General features: G+C 44.7%; 1 protein-coding gene across 2 annotated transcripts in view; it reads left to right on the top strand.

Annotated features, from left to right (window-relative positions):
* Positions 1–20,117, top strand: part of LOC124553838 (probable ATP-dependent RNA helicase DDX60) — a 107,195-nt gene that overhangs the window by 74,509 nt on the left and 12,569 nt on the right. For both annotated transcript variants that reach the window (XM_047127827.1, XM_047127826.1), the window contains exon 7: positions 17,774–17,930. In XM_047127827.1, coding sequence (XP_046983783.1) covers positions 17,774–17,930 — 157 coding nt within the window. The remainder of the gene's footprint in view (positions 1–17,773; positions 17,931–20,117) is intronic.

The raw sequence follows: 20,117 nt of genomic DNA, 5'->3' as shown, positions 1-20,117 counted from the left end.
TGCCTGCTGCATTTGGTGATGTTTTAATGGCATGCACTGCCCATTCTTTACAGAGAAATTCCGGTGCAGTGCTATTGACCACATCCACGGGCTGCCACACCCGGCCGTCAAAACCACTGTCGCTCTTGGCTGCACGTCTCGCCTGGCCGAAGCTACGGAGAGACTTATGCCGTTAGGCACGCGCCTGCATCGCGTGCCGACGTTCCAAAGTCGGGAGGACCACCCGTGCACTCGTCGGCACCTTCCCCGACACGGTGTGCCGTTCTGCACCTGTCCGTACGGACCTCGTAGGCCCGCTCCCTCTGTCCCGAGGCGAGTTTCGTCTGCCGGAAATGTCGGACGACTTCACACGTCGGCTGTAGGTGACACCCGTAACGGACGTCCCCGCCGAGACTGTCGCCGTCTCCTTCGTCGACACCCGAACGGCAGGCTTCAGCTTCTCCGGTCACATCACTTCGGATTGCGGCTCCCGGTTTGACTGTGCGCTATTCACACGCGTTGCCCAACTGTGTGGTTTCAGCTCCACAGAGCTACCGGCTACCCCCCGTCATCTGACAGCACGGTCCGGTGGCTCTGTCGAACTGTGAAAACCTCCTCAACTTTCCGTGACACCAACTAAATAGAAGTACTCCCACTGTTACTGCTGGGCCTGCGAGTAACACCGAAAGGTGAGATTGGCAGTTCACTCGGTGACCTCGTGTAAGGACGGTCCCTCGGTATGCGTCGGTGTTCTCTGTCCATTTTTGCTTTCGTTCCACCGTGTCTACAAAGTACACGGCACCCTGTGATCACCGAGAAGGTTTGTTTCGATCTGGACACTTGTCCACTGTTCTCCTGCAGTCGCGCATTCGGTCGACGTGCTCATCACTGAGGAGTGTACGACCTTCAGGGTAGTGTCCGAGTGGAACTATTGTGCAAACACCGTTACCACCGCCACCAGTCGGTAGACTTGAAAACATTTCATTTGTCAATTGTTAATTTACTCTTCTGTGTAGAATAAACATATTTACATCTAATATGTACTTTATGAATTTCTGTCACGACGTCACCGTAGCCTATACCCCTCAGCTTGGTGCATATGTGTGGCAGTAAAGCTGGATCTCTACACAACTGACATGTAAGCAGTGAAATCACGCACTCCTGCTTCTGTTTCAATTGTGCTGGTGAGTGTTACTGTGCAGTAAATTACTCACAACTCTGGTTATGTCTTACGATTTCTTGCTTACTTAAATAAATGGCTTCAGTTTTTGTTTACTGTTACTGTGCTGTTCGTACAATCAAATGTTGCGTACGTTTTCTTTTCTTTTTTCTAGCTACTGCATGTTAGCAATGGAAATATACTGCTCCGTAAGTGATATTGGCAAATGATTATCTGCCGCAGTGTAGTAAATTGAAGTAGCCTGTTCGCTCGTGCCCCACATTACAGATTATCACCTGATAAGGTGTTAAGCTGAATTTTCCAGTGTCTTAGGGACAAAGTTTCTCTAGAATACCATGAGCTAAAAAGCAGAAAAGTCTTTCTACCTGATTTGGAGGAGTGGGTGTTACATTTAATGGACAAAAATCCTGAAACCAATGCATTACAGTTGTCTTCCTGTCTGAATGGTACTTCATTATATTTGCTGTATTAGACCAGCCTCACTGTTTCCAGCCCCTAAGGCAATGCAATCACCATTGTGAGTTCTGCAAATGAATGTTCCAAAACTGTGGTGTTGGGGATATGAAAATTCCCTTGCAGTTGCAGAAAGAGGTTATCAGCACCATTTCTCAATCAACATGTGGGCAGGTGATCATAGTGACAGGTTAATGGGATCACACGTGCTATCTCAGAGTTTAAACTGGAATCATTATCAGGCCTTCTTCATTAATTTATTGCTTACCTTGATGTGGGAAGTACAGTGTCAGCAAAGATTACGAATGTCCGTGCACAGTGGCAAATGGGCAGATCTTTGTAGTGATGTGCATGAACATCTACCACTGACATTTCAGAATTATTGGATCAGTCTGGGGTGCCCCACATCTATGCTTCCTTGCTCTTCAAATATCAATCCTCAACACATTTAACTATTGATTCACTGGAAGGAAATAATCCACATGTCTCCAGTGACCTACAGACGGTACAGTATCGCATGTTCAGTATGTGCCGTCATATACAGTGGCTAGGCCAGTTTCAGAGAGGGTGCGCTTCCTAATGCACGAGAACAGAGGGAGAGATAGGCATTACAGTGAGCCCTCATGTGAACAACTGTTTAGTTTACAGAAAGTACACATTTCCATACTCGTGTTTATTGGACTTGCATTTCTTCTTTTAATGAGCACTGATACCTCCCAAAATATTAGACATTTTTTAAACATTGTGCGATAAAAACAGTTGTCTTGTGTTAATTTTTAAGAATTTGTATCATATAAAGAGTAACAATAATTATGTACAAGAGAAGTCAAAACAGCAAAGAAATAAAACTTGAGTAGGCTGGTCCTATTTGTGGAACCTAAATAAAAAACAATGCCCCAGTACATGAAGAAACTGTGTCACAGGTATGAAAGTACAGCTAAAAGTGTGATGCTTTCTTTTCCCAAGAAACAGTACATATGCATATAGTATGTGCTCAAACTAAATATTGTGGTGGTGTTTTTGTTGCTGTACTTTTCTTTCATTTGGAATGCATTCATATGCGAGATCAGGGTTGGATGACCTCTATGTGGTGGTCAGGTAAGTCTGTAGTTCAGCACTCTAGGCACCGTTGCAGTGGTATAGACGGTGATTACCAAGTCGTCGTCCAACGTTCTGTCACGAAAACAGCAATGTTAAATGCTCTTTTTGTTCGTGTGACAGTACTAGGAGGCAGCCAGTGCCCTCGAAGCACAGGCTCAACTCGGACGGTGAAGCGATGCTTAGCTCGGCAATGGCCACTGTCATTGACAACATATGACATCCCCCTGGGTAGTGGGTAGTGGGTAGTGGCTAGTGAAGTGTTGCGATCAGCGTGGCAATGGTGGAGCTAACTCAGCCTCTGGGTAGGGTGGCATGCAGCAGTCAGTATAGGAAGCTGCGGCACGTGTTGTAACGGACGAGTTGCGGCGCCCTGGAAATATTCTAAGTTCAGAGTTGGCGGCCACTATTCATGAAGAAGTTGGTTAAATATTTACTGTGTTTTAGAAAGCATTGGCCTACCTCATGTTCTATTCCTTTGACGTATGTTTATTTAATTTGTTTATGTATTTAATAATAAGTGTTAGAGTGTGTTTATGGTCCAGCTGTAGGAATATTTATTTAATTTCAAGTTATTTAAATGTAAATCCAGTATTTATAATGTGCTTCATTACGTTTGTGTGGGTGCGTCGGCTCGGAGACGTGGCGCGAGTGCTCTAGCCGATCACAGCGCTCGTGAATGGGGGGACCGGATGGAAGTGAGTTCGGGAGAGAGGACGAGGGAGTACGGGACAGGACACGGGAAGTGCCGGACGCGACGGCGCGAGGGACACACAGTTGCGGCAGAGACTTTTGAGAGTGCAGAGCGGTTTGCGCGTGGACGTGGCAGATAGAAATACGTCGGAGTGCCGAGTTATGGACCTGAGATTTCTGTGGCTTCTACAGTGAAGACGTAGAGGGTGTTTAGAAGTGAATATACAAGAGCTATGTTGTCATACGTGACTAATTACGTGCAGTAGGAATCTATTGTTTCCCTGTTATTCAACTTATATTTTATTTAACTGCTGGACCATAGACACCAATAAGTGGTTTGCAGAAATATACCATGTTCTACTACCGTACTCATCATTTAAAGTCATTAAGATAGTACCTGCAGATTTTATTTACTTACAAAATTTCTACATTGCTTCATTTATAAATTTCTATATTAATTCACAATTGCCAAGTGATAGGAACCTTCGACCGTTCGATTCATGTTTGTATTCATATTGTATACTGTAGACTCAGCAGTATTTGGCTCGTAATGCGGCAACTGCGTATCCCGGCCCCTAGACAACGAAACCGGCCAAAACTTTTAATATTTCAGAGGGTTGCATAGTTGAGGGCCACCACACCTCATTTCATTTTCTTTTTTGAAAGCCCACAGGCAGCTAGCTCGTTCCCAGCTCAGCGCAAGATACAGCAGGGTGTACGAATCGAGCTGTGTTACCCACAGTGGCTGACGGCGGCGAAATGTGTCCATACGGCCGACGGGAGCAGCATTTACCCTACAGGCATTGAGGGACAAGCAGCTAGTCGGTGAAGGCACAAACCACGGACCCCAGAGTCGGTGGCCAACAGCCGATGGAAGTTATCTAGCTGGTGACCCGTCGGTCGAAGGCTCCGAGTGAGCTGCGTGGACAGCAGGCCGGCAGCTAGTGGAGACGGAGAGCTGCGGGAGCTCGCACAAGCATCTCGACTCGTAGACTGGCGTAGATCACCCGTCCTAGCTGGCTACTGGTGGTGACTGCCTGATGCTTGTCTAAAACTGATGACTGTATGCAAGCCTGGTCCACTATTGTCTCTGAAATGGTAGCGATTTTGCCCTGTAAGTCACAACAGTAGAAGGCACGAGGTGTGACCGTCGAGCAACCGTGATAGCATTTTCCCGGCTTTGCCGTCGTGTCGACAGTTTAACAGCACTAGCTGTACTGTATTGGTTCAGTAACTTCTCCGTTCAGATGCCCTCGTGTTAAGGGCGGCGCACCCTAAATACGGCTTCCCTGTAAGAACACCACTTCGGCCTAGATTCTGAGATTCCTTCTGTCACCCTCGCTACAAAACTGCTTCGTAATTCGGTCACAGGCTGTGGTACGACATGATTCCCCTTCTTGGGAGAACTGATCTACCAGATTGTAGAATGTCTACATCTCTGGAAACTGTATTGACAACATATCGCATAGTTTGACAAACATCGACAGCACCAGGTTCTCCTTACCCTAGTTCAGCTTAAACCACACATTTTGCTGGCTGAGTTCTTAGCCAGTTCTTGCTACCTATGGTCTACAGGCAGCTGATGCACTGGGAATTCAGATGAGTGGACAGTTTTCCACTTTACATAGGTCCAAGTTACACAAAGTAGATTCAGAATCCCTACATAATTACTAAAAACTGAGGTACTAATCGTAATGACAATCATTACAGTATTACAGCACACGTGGAGCATCTGCTCCTCAGTAACGTGTCCTTACGGAATGGCTATAAGCTCATCCGATGAGTGGATAAGTTCGGGCTCCGAGGTATTGTTACTGCAGGTTAGCTTCCGGGCTATACTTTCAGTGGTTTTTGTGACCGATACTGCAAAGGCTGTGTCACTTTTACGACGGTGGTCCCAGTTATGTTAGCTGAGAGATGGAAAGTCATTCCTGTGATGTCACAAGCTGTGCTGTTAATTAGCAAATCAGTATCTTGCAGCTCTAGTCACATCACGTCCCTAGGTCGACCTTGCTCGTAGCGATTTGCAACAAACACTTAAGATTCGTACACAGAATACATACAGTGTACACCTGCTCTTTGAAAACAAGGTTGCGTTGTGAGGATATCCCGTCGGCACCCCTCTGCTGCTGCTTTGTCGAAAAACAAGTCAGACCTCAGTGGTATCATTTCAGCCACTCAGCACCATGTGACGAACTTCTTTGAATTGCCCTTTGGGTTGTAGGGGCTTGTTAGCATAACCCACTGACCCGCCTGATGCTCTGGTAATTTATCCCAATTCTGCCCCATTCTCTCCCGACATCAAGGGCCTTGGTGTTCACTTTTTGCAACTGCTTCCACACATTGTTCAATGTTGTAGCAAAGTTCCATTCCGTTTCCTCATTACTAAATGTGGACAACCAAAAATCTGAGGGTAAGATCCCAGTCATTAAGGTGGCTATTGACATAATAGCTCAGCATTTTACTGATCATTTGAGAGAGGGTGAGGGCACATCTTGTGTACATTCCTCCAGAACCTCAACATCGTCTCCTCCATTCACTGCAACTGGTTCTCCTTAACCTAACAAGCCACCTCCCTCGAGGTTGACCTTCACTTCAATATTGGCTACATCAGCACCTCTCTTCATATCAGACCCGCTAACCACCAGCAATACCTCCATTTCCAGAGCTGCTACTTACTCCATATTAAGAAGTCCATTCCATACAGCTTAGCTGTCTGTGGTCATCACATCTGTAGTGACAATCAGTCCCTAAATATACCGAGAGTCTTACTGAAGCCTATGCAGATGGAAATTTGCACCCAGGGGCCTCACAACACTTTTGTGATTTCGTGCACGGTACATACGGGGCCCCGAGCTAGTGTGGCCTTTTCTCGGCCCCTGGCCCCGACACCTAGGTCCTCCACGACAGTATCAACTCCTCTCTCAGTGGCTGGGCAGTAGTGGGATTCCTGTCCTCAAGTGCAGTGAGGATCCGCCTTCCTTCGATAATCGCCAGCCAGTCAGTCTGACCGACATCCCCTCCGAGTTATTTCAACAGGTGGTGGCTCGTCGGCTCTCTCGGGTCCTAGAATCTCGGGACCTTTCATCTTCTTACCGGTCCGGCTTTCGAGAGGGACTGTCTCAGATCTTCAGTCGGAAACTGCAGTTCTACACGTCTTTTCTCGGCATCGCCACCTTATCGCAGTTTTCCTCAATCTTCGTAAGACCTATAAAACGACTTGACACCGCCACACCTTAATTACACTCTGTAAGTGGGTCTCTGGGGTCACCTCGATTTTTATTCACCAGTTCCTGTCTCACTGATCATTCTGAGTTAAGGTTGGCACTGTACTCGGTTCACAAACACAGGAGAATGGTGTTCCATAGGGTTCAGTATGAAGTTTGTTTCTTTTTCTCATTGCTCTTAATGAACTCGTGGCCTCTGTTGGCTACCCCTTCTCTGTATGTGGATGATTTCTGTGTCTGGACTAGAGCCCACTGGGTGGCCTCAGCATAATGACAGCTCCAGGGTGCCATCGGGTATGCTCCGTATGGACCCCCACACACAGTTTTCAGTTCTCCCCCATTAAATCAAAGGTGGTGAATTTCTGTCACCATACTCTGACCCATCCTGAACCAGAACTCTTATCTCGACGTCCGACGTCTGACCGTAGTTCCCCCATTTCCGTTTCTTGGGTCGTTCTTTTTGACAATGAGCTTACTCGGTTGCTCCGTATCTGCCTTCTGAATATTGACTGTTTCCCTAAACTCATTGTCGTTTGCTTCCTTGCCCACACAGCCTGGGGTGTGGATCGTTCAGCTCTTCCCTGTCTTTGTCAGGCCTGAATTCTCTCTCATCTGGCCAAGGGTTGTCAAGTTTGTGGCTCAGTTGAAACTTCCACTCTGCTCCTCTCAGACCTGTTCCACCATTGTGCTATCCGCTTGGCCACCGATGCCTTTCGCAGTAGCCCTGTCGACAGTCTCCCGGTTGACGTTGTGATCCCTTCCCTTTCAGTTCGGCAGTCCCAGCTCCTGGTTTTGTATGCCATTGCTGTTTGTTCTTTCTCTGATGACACCTCCTATTATATTCTTTTAGTGGCTTTGTGATGTCATGTGCCCACTGCTGGCCCTCAGATAGGTTTACTGGCTGCTATTTCCATCTTCCCTTTTTGTCCTGTTCACAATGTTTTCCCCCAACGTGCCCTATTGGTTAGTTCCTCACCTCCAGATTTATATGGATCTCTTCTGAGGTCCAAAGCCTCCATTGCTCTGATGGTGTTCCATTATTTTTCCACAGACTGTTACAGGAGTTGTGGCATGCTATTGTTCTTTAAACCACTGACTCTTAAATCTGAAGATCACATGGATATACCTTCACATCTTCTATTAGCATGGAGCACCATCTCTTGCCGGCTTTTGTGGCGTGTATACTGTGGAATAGATGTGTATTTACCAGGCACTCTGCTGTATTAAACAGTCCTCCATCACGGGAGTTTTATCGTTTATGGACTCAATGAGTGAGGGGGGTGCGAGGGAGGGGGGGGGGGTGCGCGCACCATTCTCCATGACTTCTTCAGGGAGGGATTTGCAGCTTCACATCAAATTCCTTTTCGCCCAGGTCATAGGCCTACTCTTTGGGGGCCACCGTCCCTGTCTAATAAGCTTCGTGTGATTAAGGGGTTCCTGCCATGTGGCATTCTTCCTTCTGCCTCTCCTAGCAGGGATTTACCATCCTCTGCTGTCTTCGTTTCAGCCATGTGTTGACCCATGGGTTTTTACTCTGTAATGAGGTCCTCTCCCCTCTCTCCCCCCCCCCCCCCCCTTTGTAGTTGTGGGCCCCCACTTCAGGGTGGTCCATATTTTGCTGCACTGACCCCACCTTTTGTCCGTTCGCATTAAATTGACCCTCCCATTCTCCTTGTCATGGGTGTTAATGGACAAACCTTGCATGGTTGTCTGTCCTCAGTTTTTTCACAAAAGTGGTTTGTCCTTTCAGATTTAAGTACCCGAATTTTCTTCCAGAATTGGAATCGCTCAGTTATTGATATTGTTATTGGTTTGGGAGGCCCTTGGCCTTGCCCACATAGCAGCCAGGGTAACCCCCAGCCCCCCCATTTCCCCTAGTTTTGTCTGGTCTTTTGTGCTATTTTGTGTCCCCTTTGCTTGTCTCTTCTTTCCTTGGTGTTGTTTCTGTTGTGTCGCCATCATAGAACGGCGTGCAGATCGGGATGGGTCGGCAGCAGTGCTGGCACCCCATTGCACATAGCCCCTCTCGGGTGCCTCTGCTCTCACCTCACCCCACCCCACCCCACCCCACCCCACCTTGTGTTCTTTACTCTTCCTGCCATTTCTTATGCCTGTTTGTTTGTCCAATTTGCTTTCCCATTGACTGAACTGTGCTGTTGTTACCCCCCTTAGTTCCCGCCACCTTGGAGTGTGAAAACTATGACCTCACTGTTTTATTCCCCCCCCCCCCCGCCCCCCCAGCGAATAAATTAACCGACCAGTCTGAAATTACTCTCCCAACAGGTACAGGTACAGAAACAGAGCTCCCATGTCTTGTCTCTCCAGTCACCTATCACCTCCTACATAGCCACCATCTGGCATCGAGGTATCACACCTTTTGTGATTCAGTGCCACTCAGGACTGGAGCAACAGAATCACATTTTCCAGCAGGATTCTAATTACTGTTTGTCATGCCCGGAAATGAGGAAATCGTACCCACTACCATTCCCACAGTAGTACTGTGCCTCGGACCGAACCTGCACAGTATCCGTGTCCATTCCTACTCCGCCCCTGCTCCCAGTCCCTCGCTGCCTCGTGGCTCGTATCCCCGCAATAGACCTGGACGGGAGACCTGTCCCGTACATCCCCCCACCACAAAGTACTCCATTCTGGTCACAGGCACCTCCTATTCCGTAAAAGGCAGGACTATCTGTGAAAGTAGCGACGTGACCTACGAACTGAGCTGTAAACACTGTGTCGCTTTCAGTGTGGGTGTGACTAGCGCGCTGTCTGTCCACGTGAGTGGCCACTGACGAGCAGTGGCCGAGAGACGGCTGGACCGTCCAGTTGCCGAACGTGCTGTCCGACACGATGTGCTTCACTTCAGTGACTGCTTCACAGCTTGTACTTTCTGGATTCTTCATACCAAAACCAGCTATTCGGAACTGTTCAGCGGGAAACTCTCCCTGCAATATACCCAGCTGTTTCCTAACTCCGCTGTCCTCGACCCCTGCTAGTCCCTGACATCCACCTACCTATCCCCTTTGCTGCCCCCACTCCAGCACCACACAGTCAGTGCACCCACTGGTCTTTTTGCCCTTCTCTACTTCTCTCCTTTTATGCTCCCTCTCCCTCACCCGCCCCCTCCCTCCCCAAAACCTCCGACTGCACCTAGCAGTCCTATCCAGTCTCCACCATTCCCCTGTGCGCTGCCACGAGCGGCACATTATCCTCTGACCCAACCGTGCTATTCCTACCCTTCCTGTCTCATGCCACTTCCGTAGTCCGACCTCCCACACCAGATTACTGTTCCCGTCAAATACAGCTACAGTCCAGTGGTCATGTACATGTGTGCTGTGCTTGGGTGAATGCGTGTATCTTTTCCACTTCAAAACAAGGCATTTTGGCCCAAAGCTTAAGTGTAGACCAGTCTGTTTGTTGTGCCTGTTTGCCACTCAATGTTTCCTCAATGGGGTGAGTAGCAGTCTACTCTGCTACTGTCGTTATTACATCCCGGACTTCCCATTGCTCGATAATATGAGGTATTGAGGTACACCGTGCACTGCCACATCCTTCAACCCCTCGACAGTGCATACGGCAACTGTTGAAGCGTGGCTGTTGCATTTTGTAAATCAAGTAACATTTGCTGACACTGGTGATGACCACAGGGAACTGTTAATGCAGTCTTTGGTTGGCCCTTTGGCACTACTTCCAGTTTACGGTGATCACTTTTCAGATCTATAATGGACAACAATTTTTATGCTGTCATAACTTGTGCAGTATCGCTATAATATTTGGTATTTGATATGCATATGTAATTGTTCTACTATTCGAGTAGCAATTATCTCAATGGAATCTAAACTTCCTTGGACTGTCACATGATTTTTTTTTAGTACAACAATGACTGATTTTCCCCAGGGACTAGTACGTTGTTCTATTATGCCACTGTTCAGTTGCTGGCTAATAAATTCTTCCATTATTGATTGTAAATGATGAGGTACCCTGTATGATTTCCAGTACGCCGGTGATTATCTCCAGTCAGTATCCTATGGTGTACGTACTATGGGGATTGACGGTAATGGACTGTGAGGAATAAATAAGGGCTAAAATTGTAACAGTAACTATCTGCTCCCATTAAATGTGCCACTTTCCCATGTAATGAAGCTGGTTTATAGTTTAGGTCTGCGTTTGACCAGTCAAGATTTTCCTCATCCTAACTTCTAAATTGCCAACTAACAACCGTTTCACATAATTGATGCTGAAATCATCCACACTAGTGGGAGCCAAACATTCAGCATCCATTTCCAGAATGCCTACAACACTACTGTGTGTAAAACCTCGTGATGCATCTAATTCATGATTCTCGTTTAATGATTCTACCGCACAGAATATGTAGATGGGCAATTCCATTCCCACATTCACCCGAAGTAATTTCCCTGTGTTTGTGGCATTTATCATGTGAATTGAGTTTTAATGACTTTGTTCACAGTGTAATTTCGTCGCTTCTCCAATAGTGTCCTGACATGTTTGGGGTACCACTGGGGATCAGTACCATATCTTATTAATTTATGTGCTATATACCTCTCAGTTACCATTGATAGTATTTCTTTGAATTTAAACATCATCTGTTCCGCACTTACATAGTCAGATTGGAAGGATTGGAGACTGTCTCTTAGAAAGGTATCAAGTGAATTTGTATCTGCTTTTTTAAATAGATGTATTTTGTCTTTATTTTTGGTGGGTTTGGATGTTATGCTATTCAGTGAACCTACAACAACCATGTGGTCACTGATCCCTGTATCTCTCACGATGCTCCTTATTTGGTCAGGATTATCTGCTGGTAAGAGATGAAGTATGTTTTCACAAGTGTCTATACTTCAGGTGGGCTCCTGAACTAGTTGTTCAAGATTATCTTCTGATTATGATTTCGGATGACATTTTATACATACCACTAACTTTAAACACATTTTCGCCAACATATCAAGGGTAGAGTGCAGCAGTCACCACCAACTAAGATTGTATCAGTGGCTACCTATTTGAAATGATGCCCAAGTTTTCTTTGAAATGTTCAGCAACTGTATCATCTGTGTTGGGGGAACGGGAGGGGGGGAGTCAGTAAAAGGAACTAATTATTAATTTATTCTGGTTGTCAAACTAACTCACAGGAACTACCTGCTTGAGTTTCACTACAGGGTAAACTACTACTGACAGCCAGAAACTCTCCACCACCCACTGCATTTAACCTATCCATTCTGAACACAGTTAAGCCCTTTGTAAAAATTTTGCTGAAGTTATTTTTGGGTTTAGCCGGCTTTCCATACCTATAACAATTTGAGATTCAGTGCTTTCTATTAGCACTTGGAGCTCCGATTCCTTTTTCAACACAGCTCTGACAGTTAAAACAATATTGATTGTTCCTACGGTTACCCACATTCTGTGTTTGCCCGGCACCCTTTGAAACAGAAGCCTTTTCTGCATGTTCCGGGGACCATCTGACTTATAAAACCACTCAGTGCCCTCCCCCCCGCTACATGTGTATGTGTGTGTAGTGGACTCTGGACTGTTTAGCGGAACCCAGAAACCGACCACCCTACGGCACAAGTCAGTGAATCTGCAATGTACACAGTCTTGGAACCATCCGAGCCTGTGATGCAGACCATCCACTCGGCCCTGTACCGAAGGACCACAGTCGGGTCTGTCGATGACAATGCAGACGGTGAGACGGTGAGCACCACCTACGTAGCTGCGCGAAACCGGAGAGAATCTCTTCCGATCCAAAGCGACACACACTGTTAGTACCGACACGGGCCACCACCTGTAGTTGGCTGCACCCTGTGGTCTTCGTGGCATCTGGAAGCACCCGTTTCACATCTGGAATTATTCCTCCTGGTATAAACACAGAATGCACATTGGATCTTTCCCCTCTTTCACAGCCATATCCCAATGGCGCCCCATTATGCAGCTGAAGTAATCCCACCCTCTGCGAGTGCCCATACTTTACAGACTGGGAGGATCGCTTCGGAACAGGGCTAGCGACTTCATCCGGCTCACGGATTCGTCAGCCACAGAGCACGTCCGAAACCTGTTCGTCAGGTGAACTGGCAGGTCCCTCCTATCGGCTCCTCAGAACATCATCTGCTGCCAGCCACACCTCGGAACAACCTCCCTCTCGACCAGAGGTGAGGGATCGACCTCAGTGCAGGCGGTATCCAGGGTGGCCACAGTAGTGGGGCAACCGGGTGACACACGGGTCACGCCGGATGTCCCTCGGACCCCCCGTCCTGCCCCCCGCGGTGACGCCAATTGGCAGCAGCCTCGAGCTGCCTGACTGAGCCGATACTGCCTGAAGCTGTGAGTGAAGGGTCACCAACTTGGCTCTCATCTGAACACAGCAGTCACAGTTCCTAACCGTACTACAGGTGGCGTGATGAGTACACAGGCATGCACAGAATGTAGCAGCTGACGCTAAAGAGTACCGACAAAATGTAAAGGAAGTCACTTTTTATGAGAAGCTGTGTCAGCTGACAGTACTCAAATGTGCTGTTAGGAGAGCTGTCACTCGACTGGGGGTCCAGCTACTACATGTGACTCTCGGAACACGGAAACAGATGCCTCACGTGATGCAAACAGTGATTCTACGCACTACACAGTCAATAAAGCTGCGGAACTGTGACCAATTAATAAACGCACACAAAATGTAAGAGTTGAAGCTTAAGAACACTGGCAAAATTTAAAATAAGTTGCTTCTTACGAGAGGTCGTATCAACTCGCAGTACTCGTAAATATAATCTTCTAATGAAATTCAGAAGGATGTAGGTTGCAGGAGGTACTGGGAGATGAAGAAACTTGCACAGGATAGGGTAGCATGGGGAGCTGCATCAAACCAGTCTCAGGACTGAAGACCACAACAACAACTAATGAAATGAAACGAAATGAGCGTACGGCATTGTTGGCCGGGAGGCACCGTCCGTATTGCAAGTCCTCTTCGGCAACTTGCGGGTCGATGATGAAAATGATGATGAAGGACACACAACACCCAGTCCCCTGCCGGGAATCGAACCCGGGTCCCCTGCGTGATAGGCGGAAATGGTACCGCTATGCTACGGAGGGGGGAACGGTTAATCTTCAGATGGTTTGAAACTTGCTGGTTGATTGAAACTGTGAGCTGGGCTGGGACTCAAACCTAGGATCTTTGCCTTTCAAGGGGAAGTGCTCCACTGACTGAGCTACCCAAGCGTGACTAGCGACACTCCCCAACAGCTCTACTTGTGCAAGTACTTCATCTCCTACCTTTCAAACTTCACAGAAATTCTCCCACATAACTTGTGGGACTGGCACTCCAGGAATAAAGGATGCTGCAGAGACGAGGATTAGCGACAGCCTGGGGCATTGTTTCCAGAATGAGTTTTTCACTCTGCAGCAAAGTGTAAGTTGATGTCAAACTTCCTGGCAAATTAAAACTACGTACCAGACTGGGATTCAAAAGGCAGAGTGCCCAGGTTTGAATCCCAGTTTGACAGACAGTTTAAATCTGTCAGGAAGATTTACATCAGCACACACTCTTTTGTAGAGTGAAATATTCATTCTGAATCAGATGGTTTGTAATCTATTGTCAAATGAAATGAGCACCAGGATCGCAAAACTTGTGCCAGGTTATTGAAATGCTTTGCTAAAAAGTGCACCAGTTACACCGAATGGTTGTTATGTTCAGGGGCAGAAGCATATTAATGGCTACAATGTCAGAAACTGCAGTTTACTTGTGAAACTGGCTGTTTCGTCAATGATGACAGTAACTGTATGTACATAATGTATCAGTTGTGGCATCTGAAGAGAGAGCTGTTTACATCTCACCAAATCAAGACAAGGAAGGAATTTGACATACTGAAATGGCTACAGAAACTTAAAATCACATACATTTGCTCGGTGCTGCCGTCCTGTTCTGAGAGGAACAAGCTTGCAATTGTAAAAATTGTTCTACTGCTTTATGTTTCTGGCTTCACAGTTTCTGGTATTTGCTTGTAGAACGTGAACTCAATGCTGAGAACAGGTAAACAAAAAGAACTGACAAAACTAATGGATGAACACAAACTAAAAGTTCTGGCTATACAAGAAACAAGACACCCAGATGAGGATACAGTACAGGCAGACCAGTACAGGATTTATAAAGGGAAACCAGCACAGATAGTAAAGAATACAAAAGGTCTTCGGGTATATGGCACAGCATTTGTGATACATAACTCATTTTCTACTAAGGTACTAGAATTTAAATCTAAATCACCAAGAATATCATTGATAACATTCAGAAATAAAAATAAAAAGTACACACTTATAAATGCCCATGCACCAATAAATAAAGACAACCAACAAAATCCAGAGAAAGTGCAGACATTTTGGGAGGAACTGGAAGAAACAATAGGGAAGATCCCTGAGCAACACACTACAATTCTGTTAGGAGACTTTAATGCACAAATTGGAAGAAACGAATTATCAAAAAGCACAGGGAGGTTTACAGCACACACTAAAACTAACATGAATGGCCAGAGATTAGTAGAGTTTTGTGAGAAATTCAAATTGAACATTATGACAACTAAATTCCAGAAGAATCCCAAAAAACAAACAACATGGAAATCACCGAACAAATTACTTGGCGAGTTCCAGATTGATCACGTGGCAATAAGTTATGATAATTCAAGGGACATTCAAGATGTACAGGTGGTGAAAGGGGCCAACTTCGATTCTGACCATTATCTGACCAAAATTAAGATGAAATTAACACCAGAAAGAAGTCACAAGAGTGACGAGACAAAAATAGCCAAATACAGAGCACAGGACTTAATGCTCAATCAGCAAGTCTTAGACGACTACAAGGAAAAGACAGATAAAATCAAAAGTCACAAATGGGAAGAAATTGCAACCTCAATACGAGACGCAGCAGAACAAACAATTTTACTAACCAAAAAGAAAAAGCATCCCTGGTGGAATGAGGTCTGTGAGAAAGCACTACAGAAAAGAGCCAGAACTTGGGAGAAATACAACTCAACCAAAAGGCCAACTGACTGGGAGCAGTTCAAAACGCAAAGACGTGAAACGACGAAAATCATTAAAAGTGAACGAAGGAAATATGACACACAACAAATACAGAAAATACAAGATGAATTTTCTAAGAATAATACACGCAATTTCTTTCAAACATTCAGAACTACAATAACAAGATATAAACCACCGACACTCTGCTTCAAAGATGAAAAAGGAAATCTGATCACCAGCGTGGAACAAAATTGCCAACACCTAGCGAACTACTTTGAAACGCTGCTAAGCTGCAAAAGACCTGATGAAACCTTGACATTTGAGAAGCCTAAGAATAAGCTACCAGACTCTGAACCACCTAATAAAGAAGAAATTAAAGAGATCTTGAAAGGATTGAAAAACAATAAAGCATCTGGTAAAGATTCGTTAGTCGCGGAACTACTGAAATACGCAGGAGAAAACTTAATAAACAATTTCGAGGCGCTGTTTGAAGAGATTTGGAATACAGAGAAGATTCCGGAGGAATGGAAGACAGCATTGATTCATCCGTTACATAAGAAGGGTGCCAAGACAAATGCAAATAACTACAGAGGTATCTCATTGTTATCAGTGGCCTATAAGATCCTATCCAAGGCACTACAAAACAGGATTGAAAATCAGGTAGAGAAAGAACTGGGTGAATATCAGGCTGGGTTTAGAAAAGGAAGATCATGCAGTGAACAGATATTCAGTCTACTCTCCATAATACAACTTCGCGCACGCACATCGAAAAATCTAGTAATTACATTCATAGACTTCAAAAAAGCATATGATTCTATTGATAGACCAACTCTGATTAACACATTAGAAGAATTTGGGATTGATGATAAAAGCAAAAGTCTAATCCAGGAAACCCTTACGGGAACAAAATCGCAAGTGAAGTTTTTGGGTAGATTGTCACAACCGTTTGTAATTGGAACAGGTGTTAGACAAGGGGATGGGCTCTCCCCGCTGTTGTTTAACATTGTCCTTGAAAAAGTGGTCAGGGAATGGAGAAAGAAGATGGCAGAAGCTGGAGTGAAAAATGGGATAACGTTAGGAAGAAATAAAACAAAAATTGAATGTCTGGCATTTGCTGATGACATGGCAATATTGGCAGATGACATCGAAACAGCAAAGATTCAGATAGAAATGCTGCATGAGATCGCTGAGAAGACAGGTCTACAAATATCGTATGAAAGGACAGAACTGATGATACAGGACAAAACAGACCCAACACAGACATTGCAAACTAAATATGGAATAATTAAGAGAGTTCATAAATTTAAGTATCTAGGGGAATGGATTACACCGACAGGGTTACCAAATGTTTCACTACAGGAAAGAGCAATAAAGATGGAAACGGCATACCAGCTATGCCGAAATGTATACAATAAAAAGTCGATCTCCATCAATGCCAAGCTCAGGCACTACAATGCGGTAATAAAACCAGAAAGTTTGTATGCGATTGAATGCATCCCACTGAACAGAAAACGTCTGTTGGAGAAATTGGAAATAAAAGAGAGAAAAATACTGAGAAAGATCTTAGGACCTAAAAAGGATGGACAGGATTATAAATTGCGATCCAATAAAGAGTTATACGAGAAAATTGAAAAACTGACAACATCCTTTAAAAAGAGAAGACTGAGTTTCTATGGGCATGTCAAAAGAATGGCACCAGAAAGAACGGCAAAGAAAATCCTGGAATACATGGAAAGCAGAAAGACACAAATTAACTGGCTGAAAGAAGTAAAAGAAGACATTGCAGAAATGAACATTATACCAGAGACAGTTTACAACAGAATGGAATATAGGAATGCCATCAACAAAATACAGGGATTCAAAGACCGAACGCAATCAAAGAAGACGGGAACAACCTGGTCGCAAGAACGTAAAGAAGCCCACTCAGAAAAAATGAAGAAGTACTGGGAAGAACGCAAGAAAAAGCACAAGAAATGACTGATGCTTAGCGTAGTCCAAAGTTGACTGTAACGAATAATAATAATAATAATAATAATACTTCATATCTATCATCAGATACATAATTGATCTACTTTGTTTCCTACACTATCTATAGTATGTTAGAAATTATCTTCTATGTGTGACAATGTATTTTCAGGTTATCGAGCAGTATAACTCTGAAGTTAAATTCTTATTTGACCACTACTTTCGGTGTGTCGCTGAAGAATGTTCGAGGACTATGGGAGAGGACCGAGTTCTCCCAATTTCGCAGTTGAGTATTGAACCAGAAACTTCATGCATGGAAAATACAAGAGGTAATATATTATTATTATTATTATTATTTACATTTTATGGCCTTAATTGGACCGCTCTTGCCAACTTTATACATAGAATTTTCCGGTTTTCTGTCAGCCCAGTACTTCTTCATTCTCTCAGATCTTATCCTTCTTTCTTTGTCAGAAATCACCCTTCCTATTGTCTGTTAGTTGATTTTCGTTTGCAGTCTGGTTTGTTTGTGAGTTTCCTGGTTTTGTCAGTTTAGTTTCTTAGGTCTTCCAATTTAATCTGTGGCTCATCCATATCTTCCTTGATTTCTGTAATCCATTTAATGTTTTACTTACTTTTCCACAATTTTTCTATTATACTCCTGATGATCCAGTTCTCTGGTGTTCTGATTAGAAGTCCAAAAAATGAAATGTCTTCCTGATTTTACTCATTACTGATTCTATTTCCTTGCAGGCTGTTTCATTTGTAGCTACTCTCCAGTATCCATGTTTCTGGTACAATTTGTTCATGCACGTTCTGATGATTCTTCGCTCTATTTTGAGTATTTTTTTCTATTTGTGCAGTGTTAGTTGTTTTGAAGATGGTTTAACTTGCATATGTTATTCCTGGTTGAGTGACTGTTTTGTAGTGTTTTAATTTTGTTGCTATTGACAGGCTCTTTTTGTTGTTGGTGTTCTTGGTGATATATTGTGCTCTAGTCAGTTTGTTTATTCTGGTATGCCATGCTGCCTTTTCATTGAGGTTATATGTTATGATTTCTCCTAGATATTTAAATTTATCTACAATTTTGATTTCTTGGTTTCCTATGGCAATTTTGTTTACGAGTGGTGGGTCAGTCACCATGATGACTGTTTTTTCAAAGGATATTCCAAGAGCAGTTTTCTGTGCTATGTCATGCAGTGAGTTAACTTGTTGTTTGGTTTCCTGAATACTGTTGGACAAGAGAGCAAGGGCATCAGCAAACCCTAGACAATTTAAACTTATTTTGTTTTGGGTCTTCCAAATTGGATGTTATTTGAGTTAGTCTTGTACCATTCCCTCATTATGTATTCTAAAGCACAGTTGACCAGCAGGGGTGCCAAGCACTCTCCTTGTCTTAAACTTGTTTTTATGGTGAATGGCTCATAGGGTTCCCCCCTGAACTTGACTTTTGATACAGTGTTGGTTAAGGTGAGTTCATGAGTTCTGTCAATTTGATTAATATTTATATATAAATGTCTGTTTTTGTCTGTGTATGTGCGGTTGGAAATGGGTGTGTGTGTTGTGGATTGGCAAGACAGCCAACCCACTATGAGAGGAAGCCGAAAGGCACGCGTTTTAGCTCACGCCGGCTGGCATGAGGTCTGGAACAGGTCAAGGAAATGAGACTAACAAAAAACATACGTAGCTGCTGGAATACTTAATTTTAATCCATAATTGGTGAACATCGCTCTTGACGGTACATGTTTTACAGCACCAATAGTAACTGGTAATGGCGCCTTGCTAGGTCGTAGCAAATGACGTAGCTGAAGGCTATGCTAACTATGGTCTCGGCAAATGAGAGCGTATTTTGTCAGTGAACCATCGCTAGCAAAGTCGGTTGTACAACTGGGGCGAGTGCTAGGAAGTCTCTCTAGACCTGCCGTGTGGCGGCGCTCGGTCTGCAATCACTGACAGTGGCGACACGCGGGTCCGACGTATACTAAAGGACCGCGGCCGATTTAAAGGCTACCACCTAGCAAGTGTTATGTCTGGTGGTGACACCACATGTGTGTGCGAGTGTATACCTGTCCTTTTTTCCCCCTAAGGTAAGTCTTTCTGCTCCCGGGATTGGAATGACTCCTTACCCTCTCCCTTAAAACCCACATCCTTTCGTCTTTCTCTCTCCTTCCCTCTTTCCTGATGAAGCAACCGTTGGTTGCAAAAGCTTGAATTTTGTGTGTATGTTTGTGTGTCACACACACACACACACACACACACACACGCACACACACACACACACACACACACACACACACACACACACACACACACAGGGTGTTTATAAATGAATATCGGGGTTTTGATGCTATAATATTTATTACATTAAACTTACAGTTATAAATGGTATGTCTAATGAAAGAGCAACTCAAACAGTTGTGTTTGGCACCAGTATGCATGTGCAGCGTGCAATGTCTCCACCGCAAACCGCAAGATTGGTTGAACTTCATTATACCCAAGTGCTGGATTGGCCATGC

This window comes from Schistocerca americana, chromosome 11, assembly GCF_021461395.2.
Source record: "Schistocerca americana isolate TAMUIC-IGC-003095 chromosome 11, iqSchAmer2.1, whole genome shotgun sequence".
Classification (NCBI taxonomy): domain Eukaryota; kingdom Metazoa; phylum Arthropoda; class Insecta; order Orthoptera; family Acrididae; genus Schistocerca; species Schistocerca americana.
This window is presented reverse-complemented; position numbering and strand designations above follow the sequence as displayed.